General features: G+C 50.0%; 1 protein-coding gene across 1 annotated transcript in view; it reads right to left on the reverse strand.

The window, feature by feature from the left end:
• SEZ6L (seizure related 6 homolog like) overlaps nt 1–10,062 on the reverse strand; it is a 46,868-nt gene extending 36,806 nt beyond the window's left edge. The window contains exons 1-6 of the mRNA XM_036354386.1: nt 10,002–10,062; nt 8,816–9,577; nt 7,905–8,038; nt 7,117–7,309; nt 6,264–6,449; nt 1,737–1,902 (exon numbers count right to left, since the gene is read on the reverse strand). Of these exons, the coding sequence (XP_036210279.1) occupies nt 1,737–1,902; nt 6,264–6,449; nt 7,117–7,309; nt 7,905–8,038; nt 8,816–9,577; nt 10,002–10,062 (1,502 nt within the window). The remainder of the gene's footprint in view (nt 1–1,736; nt 1,903–6,263; nt 6,450–7,116; nt 7,310–7,904; nt 8,039–8,815; nt 9,578–10,001) is intronic.
• Between the last annotated feature and the right edge of the window lie 267 nt (nt 10,063–10,329).

Genomic DNA, 10,329 nt, shown 5'->3' on the forward strand with positions numbered 1-10,329 from the left:
TCAGCTCCTACCTCTGCAGACCTTGGCAGGGCCCCATAGAAACCACCAGTGACGCTACAGTGCCAGCGTGGCGGCTCACTGACCATGATTTCAATAACTTCCAGAAAATACTCATTTGATTGACTTTTTTTCTTCCTGCCCACATTCTGGTCTATAAAATGCAAACTTGGCTTACCCCCGCTACCATTCAGACGAGGCAGAGCCAGGGTCTACGTTTTAGAACGTGTCCTTTTCCCAGAGTTCCCAGGTTTGGCTTCTCAATCCGTCTCCAGAAGGAAAGACTGGGAATCTGTTTTTCAAGAGTCTCCAGACTTTTAAAGAGTCATTCAGATGCTACCAAGATGCCCCATTCCTGCACCCTACAGTTAAAGCTGGGACTTATTGGTATGGAGTTGTTCAGGGTAAAGCTGGACTACTTGGCAGGAAGTGGACTCAAGAATGGGTAAGTTACTAGTTGTCTGGTGTTTTCTATAAGAATCCCTTCCTACCCAATGAGGTTAATGGTCTTGGTTTGAAATGTCAAAGAAGCCCAGACACTATAATTCTAAGATCACAGTCTGATCCATCCACCAGTAAATGCTGTCAGCACTCTTCCCATATCCCCTCAGCACGCAGGGCTCACAAAGTTTCTGCTGGATTTTTATCCAAAGTCTCTGAGAACCAGCCAGCTCAGTAGCTCCAAGGGTGGAAGGCAATGCCAGGGAGTTTGTGTGTCCGGGAGCATCCTTCATCCAGTGATGGATGGGGTGGTAGGTAAGTAGCCCAGCTCCCTGCCCCTCCAGAAGGACCACTCTGACAATGCTCAACACAGTTTCCCAGGATCCCCAGTGGACAGAGCCCCACGTGCCCACACAGCCACCTGCTTATTAGTGCATCCTGTGCTGACTCCCTTTCCTCCCTTGCTCACCTTCTCATGCCTCTACCAGTATATTCTAGGATCAACTCCCAAGTCAACGACTTCTCCTCACATCCTTGTCGCATCTCTGTTTCCAAGGGAACCAAACCCAAGACAGCAAGCCTAAGCAGCTAAGGTCCTAGATTTCAAGAACATTCAAGAATATTCTAGCATAAGGTCACAGAATGCTACAGTGTTAAGATTCTGGCTTCCATGTATATTGTGCAGCGGTTCTCAACCTGTGGGTCACGACCATCGGAAAACACATATAGCATATCAGATATTTACATTATGATCCATAACAGTAGCAAAATTACAGTGATGAAGTAGCAATGAAAATAATTTTATGGTTGGGGGTCACCACAACATGAGGAACTGTATTAAAGGGTCGTGGCATTAGGAAGATTGAGAACCACTGGCTTAGAGTCTACAGACATGCTCTCCCTTAGATACTGCCTGGTGACTTCTCCCTAGTTCTTTCACGTGCCTAAGTCGAGTTTTTTCATGTCAGCTTCTTACTCTACCAGGAACCTATAACCTCTAATTTCCCTGTTCTCCATGAAGCCGCGTATGTGACTGGGCACAGAGCAGGAGCTGAAAGAACACTCTTTCCCTGTTCAAGTGCAAAAAGGGATTTTCAGGAGAAAGAAGGAGGAGACAGGAGACAGGGGGGCGGGGCGGTCTAGATTCCCTTTTGCCTCTTTCCTTGCCTGCTGTGCTGTCCTTGTGCTGCCCAGGGCAAGCCCTTTCCCTCGGCGGGCCCTCGCTTCCTCACCTGGGAAAGGAAGAAATCAAAGCTGACGATCTCGTAAGCTATCTGCGGGGACCCTCGGAGGTTTACCTGTCCTTCTCATGCAGCAACAGCCTCTCAAAGTGAAGGTGTAGCTTCTGGCCCTCGGGGGCTTCGATCGTCCACACACAGAACTGACTCCCGTTGGCGCTGCCAGGGTAACTTGGAGAGAGGACATGGCCGATGGTGGCGTTGTGCACAGTCCCTCCACATGGGGCTGGGGCAGAAGGCGAGAGAGGGGAGAGGGAGAAGGGAGAGGGAGAGAGAGTCAGTTTTCCATCCTCCCCTGACCTCCAGCCCTACCCTTTCTTGGGAGAAACAAATAGGGTGGGAAGAGAGAGACAGACCATGGAGAAGCCCTGGCCTGCTGGGTGGGGTTCATCCTGTTTGACAGGAGATGTCATTCCATGATGTGAACCATCACCATGTGTGTCTCATGGTAGGGAAGGACTGTGATTTAAGGATGCTTCTATGGTGCTGGCTGTGCCCTGGTTCTTCATTACAAAAGGGTCATCAGAAAGACATAAATAGGCAGTTTACAACAGATAGATGCTTTGAGTACTCAGTAAGCCCTAAAACATTCAGCCCCCACCAATAACAAAAGAAATGTCATTCTAAACTCTATTCTATTTTCATCCACCAAATTGGTCAAGGTAAAGAGTAGCAATAAACCAGAGATGAGGGAAGGTGAGGGAAAATGGTTACCCTCATTCAGGACTGGTCAGGAGGCAAATTGCATGACCTTTCAGGAGAGCAATTTGGTGAAAAATCTAGAAAGTATTTCGAAATGCTTTGACCTAGTAATTGAGGTTCTGGGAATTTATGCTAAGAAGAGACTTAGAGGTTTTCACAGAAGTGTATGGATGAGGATGTCCACAGCTAGATTTCTTTTTTTAAAAAAAATATATTTTATTGATTTTTTTTACAGAGAGGGAGGAAGAGGGATAGAGAGTTAGAAACATCGATGAGAGAGAAACATCGATCAGCTGCCTCCTGCACACCCTCCAGTGGGGATGTGCCCACAACCCAGGTACATGCCCTTGACCGGAATCGAACCTGGGACCCTTCAGTCCGCAGGCCGACGCTCTATCCATTGAGCCAAACCGGTTAGGGCGTAGATTTTTTTCCTAAGAGCCAAAACAGGATAACCAACATGAATGTCTACTCACAGGTGCTCGGTAAATAAATACATTCCATTCGTACAGTTTTAGAAACTGTGTCCTCAAAAAATAGTTGAGAATATAGGAAAAGGCTACTATGCTTTAAGTAAAAAAAAAAAAAAATCTAGAAAACGGTCTGCCATAACTATTTCAATGAGCTATATGCAAGGGTCAATCGAGACCATAAATATAAAAGTGACTTGCTCCTATATTCTATATTTTTGTATTTCTTGAAGAAAAGCTTTTTTAGCCTTGGCCAGTGTGACTCAGTTTGGTTGGGCATTGTCCCATGCACCGAAAGATCACACGTTCGATTCCCAGTCAGCACACATACCCAGGTTGTGGGGTTCAATCCCTGGTTGGGGTGCATGTGGGAGTTGACCGATCGATGTTTCTCTTTCACATCAATGTCTCTCTCTCTCTCTCCCTCTCCCTTCCTCTCTCTTTCTAAAATAAATAAAAAAGCATGTCCTTGGGTGAGGATTAAAATATATACATATACATATACACATTTTTTTAGCAGAACCATATAATACTTTTATCATAAAAATCTAATAAATACTAAAAAATGATTTATGAATTGGGAAGAGTTGTACAAGTGTAAAGAGGTAGGCCTGCCCTAACTGGTTTGGCTCAGTGGATAGAGTGTTGGCCTGCGGACTGAAGGGTCCCAGGTTCGATTCCGGTCAAGGGCATGTACCTTGGTTGCGGGCACATTCCCGGTGGGGAGTGTGCAGGAGGCAGCTGATCGATGTTTCTCTCTCATCGATGTTTCTAACTCTCTATTCCTCTACCTTTATCTCTGTAAAAAATCAATAAAATATATTTTTAAAAAAGAGGTAGGCCTATTCTTAGTCTTAAGAGATACTTGGTTCTCATTAAATGGTTTTCAAGTGACTAATGAGAACTTGCAATAGGAGACTCGGCAGTGACTTCAAGCAATAACATTGCCCAGAAGCCCAGCTCTCCTTTTAGCACCACGGACAGAGCACCGTGTCCCTGTCTCTCTCCCGGCTGCCTTCCTGCCTAAATTGGAGGTTCAAGCCTGGCCTGTGTCAGGTACCTGCTGTGGATCTGGGACAAGTTACGGAAGCTCTCTGAACCTTGAGTTCACTGTAAAATGGGGATAATAATTCCACCCTCCTTAATAAGTAGCCGTGGTGAGAAACGAATGAAATGATTGGTGTAGTCCCTGGCACAGAGGAGCTCAAAACACAGCCAGCATCATCGTCCCATGGCTCAGGAGCTAAGGAGGTGGAGGACACTGTCCATGCTGGGGGCGCAGGCCATCTGTCCTCTCCAGGGTGCCCCTCATTTGCTGCCTCTCTGTTCCCCTTTCTTGCCTTATTAAGCCGACAGATAGCTCTGTTTGGTTTCATTTTGCCAGCCCTGGCTCTACATCCATCTTTCTTAGCACAAATTGAGGCTTAATTCCTCCTTGATTTCACACATAGATAAAAATTAGCGTGAGGGAGGTGCAGAGACCAACTGCCCTATGGTTTGGGTTTTTTTTTTCTTTGTTAAAAAGAAGAAAAATTCTGAAGGGCCTTGGGGGAACAATACTGCAACAATGAAATCTCAGGATTTATTATCAGCACTCATTTGCTTTTTGAATTCTGCTGATCATGAATGCCTGGAGGGCAGGAGTTATGTTTATTGCTCCAAGTATTCTCCTTGTACATGGCTCAGGGCCTGGCACATAGTAGGCACTCAGTTAATATGGCAGCCTGTGCTCTCCGGGTCACCTTCAGGACTTCTGAACCTAATAGGGTTTTGCTGTTTTGTTAGCTGAGGTTTTGTCCGCTGGTGCAGGAACAGTGTGGTATAGCCCAGTGCCTCGCAGTCTACAATGTGCACACGAATGACGCAGGGGCATGTGAAGGTGCAGATGTTGATGCAGTTGGTCCTGCATGAAGCCCAGGATTGTGCATTTTGAGTCATCTCGCTGGTCTGCAGACCGCACTTTGTGTGGTGAAGGTGTAGAAAGGGAAAGAGCTCAGTAGAGAAGGGTTCTGGATTCAGTTCAATGGCTGTCTGGTGGCTTTGGCCAAGTGCCTTCACCTCCATGAGCCTCAGTTTCCTTATCTGTATAATGGGGATAATGGTTCTACCACATAGGATTCCTTGAGGATTTATTGCAGCCCTGGCATGGTGCTCAGTACATACTGACTGGGCTCGAAATATAGCAGCATGAACACCACAAGCACAAGAACAAGAGAATAAATAGATACATTAGGCTTCATCAAAATTAAAAATGGGTAGTTAGGGTTTTTTTTTTTTGCATCAAAGGACACTAGCAAGACAAGAAAAGACAACCCACAGAGTGGGAGAAGATATTTGCAAATCATATATCTAATAAAGGTCTCGCAGCCAGAATATATAAAGAGCTCTTTCAACTCAACAACAACAAGACAACCAACCAAATAAAAAAATGGGCAAAGGACTTGAATAGACATTTCTCCTAGAAGATGTACAAATGGTTAGTAAAGATGAGCATGTAAAGATGCTCAATAATATTATTAGCCATCAGGGAAATGCAAATCAAAACCACACGAGATACTCCTTCACACCCCCTAGGATGGCTATGACAGTAAAAAGAAAACATGGACAATAGCGAGTGTTAGCGGGAATGTGGAGAAATTGGTACTCTTGAACGTGGCTGGCTGGTGGAAATGTAAAATGGTGCAGCCACTGTGGAAAATAGTTTGATGGTTCCTGAAAAGGTTATACGTAGACTTATCATAGGACCCAGCAATTCCACTACTGGGTACATACCCAAGAGAAATGGAAACATATGTACTCCCAAAAACTCGTGCACAAATGTTCACAGCAGCACGATTCATAATAGCCCAAAGTGGGAACAACTGTCTACCAATGAATGAACATGATATAAGGTGGTCTCTCTATACAATGGACTATAATCCAGCCGTAAGAAGGCATAAAGTTCTGACATAGGCTACAACATGGATGAACCTTTGAAACAATATGCTAAGTGAACGAAGCCAGTCACAAAAGATCACATATGATATGATTCCATTGATATGAAATGTCCGGAATAGGCAAATTCGTGGAGACACAAAGCATATTGGTGGTGGCCAGGATGGAGGGGGAGGAGAGAAAGGGGGTGCCTGCTAACGGGGACAGAGTTTCCTTTTGGGGGTGATAAAGGTGTTCTGGAGCTACACAGCGGTGATGGTGGCACAGTACTGTGAATGCACTAAATGTCACTAATGGTGAAGTTCACGTGACGTGTCATTTACCACATAATGCAACCGTAAGTGGCAGCGGTCATCTGCATTTGGTGCAATCTCTCGTGCGGGTGAGAGCCTTTTCCTGAGGTCAGTCTTAATGCCCTGGGCGTTGGTCTCGCCCCTCCTCCCGAGCCATCCCTGTTGGTCCAGCCGAGGCTGGCGGGTACCTGAGCAGATGGGCTCGTGGCTGCTCCAGTGGGGCTTGGAGGCGTTGATGCACGTCAGCGTCTTGGCGCCTTGGAGCTCGTAGCCCAGGTGGCAGTGGAAGTGGGCCACCCCGCCCGAGTGCAGGTCCATCACGGTGACGTCCCCGTAGTCCGGCCGGCGGGGGAAGCTGCAGCTCAGCATGAAGGCTGGGGAGAAATGCAGAGGCAGACAGTCACCTCCCAGGGGCAGAGCTAAAGAACAGGACCCACACCCTGGGAGCCAGTGTGTGCTGGGGAGGAAAGATGGGGTCCCTGGTGGCTCCGGAGAGCTGCAGGGGGCATTTCTGTGTCTCTTGTTGGCCCTATGGCACCAAGACAAGCCAGGTGAGCACCCTTTCTAGGTACAAAGATCCCCTAACCCTGCCTAACCAGAGGCAACAAGTTTGGGGTGAACAATGAGTTCCCAAACCTCGTTTGAGCCCCTCTCCACATGGACCTAGAATGGCTTCTCCTTGCGCATAGAAGGGGCGGTATTGCCCAAGCGGGGGTAGCCCCTCCTGCACGAACATCTCAGTACCTTGAAATTCCAGCATTTACCAGAACTGCCAGGAGGTTTTATTATTTACTGTGTTAAAGAAGTACATAGATTATGACACCAGAGATGAAAATAATGTTTTGACAGCTGTAATTCAATATGACTGGCTTCCTTTTTCATTGAGATTGTCTTTTAATGCTCTTAAAAATATTATTTTGAAAAGGGGTCTATAAGTTTTTATCAAACTGTAAAGGTGGGTGGTTCCCCCCCCCCCCCAGGAGAAAGAGTTTGAGAATCTTTGGCTCCAGGGGGAAACTGAGGCAGACGGCGACATCCTACCTTGGTAGTGCAGCTGGAAGGTGCCCAGGCCATCGTCCTGGAAGGTGCGGAAGTAGACGGAGATGGTGTTGGTGGGGCTTCGGATCACCTGCCCCTCCACGAGGAGCGTCTGGTTGGCCAGGACGGTCAGGGTGGGGCCGTCCACCCCACGGATGGAGAGCAGCTCCCCCTCAGACAGGTTGACACTCTTCACCTGGGGACAGTCAGGGGTAGACACAGAGAAACCGAGTCAGGTTTGAGCCGTGGCCCTCGGAGGCTGCCAGGCTGCCAATGCAGCACCTGCAACCAGCCCCTAGTCAATGGGACAGAGGAAAGCCAAGCTGAAGGGCAGCCCCTTGCCCAAAGTCATGCAGCTTTAACTAGTAGAGCTGAGACCCCCAAACCCAGATGTTGGAGCACTATGTCACCCTGGTTTTCCATCTGAGTTTGCAGCAAAGGTTTATGAATCAAATGCACTAGGTGGGGCTTCCGAGAGAGAGAGAGAGAGAGAGAGAGAGAGAGAGAGAGAGAGAGAGAGAGAGAGAGAGAGAAGCAGGATATCAGAAGACTCCTGGGTATAATGCCTCCAATTTGTCAACAGGTTCCCTTCCCTTCATGTGTGCTAAGCTATCTCAGCTGTGCACCGAGTTAGGAACTCCTATTCAGTCATCAAAGCCTGGCTCAAATTGCCCTGGTGAGGGCAACAAGAGAACCAAACTAGCCAGGATGTTAACAGTAAGCCTGACTCAGACGATCGCTCGGAGACTTCCTGTGGGAAAGGCAGCCACTCAGGGGCCTCTCTGGGTTACCTGGAGCTCCACCCCGTAGCCAGTGTAGACCGTCACGTTGTACGTGCACTCAAGGAAGCTGTTGAGGGGCAGCGGCGGGTAGTCGCTGGAGTCGATGTAGCCTTCGGGATCTGAGAGGCTCACACTGCAGAGAGCTGGAGGAAAGCACTGGAATCAGGACGCAGACAAGAGCTCAGATGGGACGTCTCAGAGGGGCTTCGGGTGGAATAGGGCCTCAGGGGAAACCTGGGTTCCCCTGTGTCCCCCCCCCCCCCACTGCTGTCAATTCTCCTTCAGCTCCAGAATCAACATGATAATCAAAAGAGCACTAGTTGACACTTACTACATGGGACCAGGCACCATTCTGACCCCATTCACCCATGTAGGAACTAATATTTTGTCCCCATTTTAAAGATAAGTAAACCAAAGACCAGAGAGGGGCAGCGTCTGGGTCAAGCTCACACAGCAATAGGGTTCAAACCCAGAGATCATACTACTGAACGAGTGACCACATTGCATCTGTCCAGATCCGCGTAGGATGGACAGTTGGTGTCTCTGTTTGAAGATGGAAAAGAAGATAGAAAAAGAAAGGCTGGGCCATGGAAGTGCATTTTATCAAGTCTAGAGAAGTGCATGTAACGGTAAAAGCAAAGGCATGCTACAGCCTTCCAGGCAGGCGTTCCCAAGATGGAAAGGCTTTGAATCCCGCTCTTCAGCTGTGTGGCCTTCGGCAGGTTGCTTGATGTCTCAGGGTCTCAGTTGTCCCATCTTTAAAATGGGGATACTGAGTCTGAGCCACAGGATCAAGCTCATAGCTAGTGTTGGGTAGATGGTAATGGTTGGCGGGGCCTGGCCCTCCCTGCCCATCCATGGCCTGCCCACTGTGGGTGCCTCCGTGATGCTGCAGGAGGCTGGAGCTGGGGGCCGCATACCTGGGGCCTGCTCCGTGGTGATGACCGTGGTGGTGATAATGGTGGACGTCGTGGTCTCCTGGCTCTCCTCTGAGGCCGACCCGGTCAGCTCATTCTCACCTTTGTCCATCGAGGTCATGGGACTGGCGTCCTCAAGAGGAGCCTCCTGGGCCTCATCGGGCACCGTGGGCTCCTCGGGGTCCGGCCTCTGGGGGAGCGTGTGGGCCATGTAGGGCTGTGAGGTGAAGGGAGAGATCTGCAGGGGCGCAGGTGTCGTGGGCACCGCACCTCGCCTCCGGTCCAGCCAGAGGGGCTCCTCCGACGATGGCAACCGAAATGTCTCCTCACCCTCGGAGGCCACAGGGTCGGGGTCCCCGGGCGGGCCAGGCTTCTCCGTGGCGGAGGAGGGGAGACCCAGGCCCGGGGATGCAGGCTGGGACCCCACCCTCAGGAGGCCTGCGGCGGAGGTGGCCTTGGGTCGCAGCTGCTTCCTGGACGAGTTGGCCTGCTTGAGTGAAGACAGCTTCTTCCTGGGGAGGGAGGCGAGCTTGGTGCTGGGCTCCTCTGGAAGCAGCGTGGACAGGGCCACGGGGTCTGGACGAAGGGAGGCGGTGGTCCCGTCCAGCTCTGGGTCGTGACGCTCTTCCCCGGACGGCGCTGGGCTGGGAGGGGCGGGTGTCACCTTCTCTTCCAGGCTGTCTTTGCTCAGACTGCCACCCCCTAGTGCTCCCGAGGGTAGGAGGTACGTACTCGAAGGGCCTGCGTCTCCCTCCAGGGGCGCATCTTGGGAAGAGGAGAAAAGGCACCAGTTAGCTTGGGGTTGGGGGTTTAGCTCCTCTGCCTTCTCTCAGGCTCAGGTGGCCCTTCTATGGGGCCTCCAAAGCTGGTCAGGATGAGGCACAGCCGATCCACAGATATGGGGGCTGCCTGTCCCTCCCTCTCCCTTCTCTCCTGCTTCTATCCTTTCCTTCTTCGTTTTTTCCTCTCCCTTCCTCCTTTTGCTGACCATGGAGATCAGGGTGGACCGTTCCAGGCCTGAGCTAAGCATTAGGGCCATGGAAGCCCAGGGCACGACCGTTTCACAGTCCAGCTGCATATGTCCCGGGAGAGGCAATAGGAAAGTAGAGAAAATCACATTCAATGCGATACATGCTTAGAAAGAGAGAAGCTTGGCCTGTTACCAGGACAGAGAGGACAGGCCCCTAACCCAGTGTGCAGAGCAGGGCCTCCATGCACAGCCGGGCAGGCTGCTCGCTGCACAGGGACATCCCACTCAGAGGACCAGAGGGGCCGTAACCAGTCACCCTCTTCTTCTAGCTCCGTGCCTGGCTCAGGGCTCTATTGCCCTGGGACTGAGGGAGCAAGCTTCTTCTTTTTTTTTAAATTAAATAATATACAAGTGACCTTGTGGGAGACACAGAAATATTTGAGGGTTCAGAATCGTGGGGCAGGTTCAGAAGAGAGGGGTGTGAGGAGCCTGGAGGCCTGGCTGAGGTCAGCAGGAACGAAGGGGACAGGGGCAGAGGCGGAAGCTA

This window comes from Myotis myotis, unplaced genomic scaffold, assembly GCF_014108235.1.
Source record: "Myotis myotis isolate mMyoMyo1 unplaced genomic scaffold, mMyoMyo1.p scaffold_m19_p_20, whole genome shotgun sequence".
Classification (NCBI taxonomy): domain Eukaryota; kingdom Metazoa; phylum Chordata; class Mammalia; order Chiroptera; family Vespertilionidae; genus Myotis; species Myotis myotis.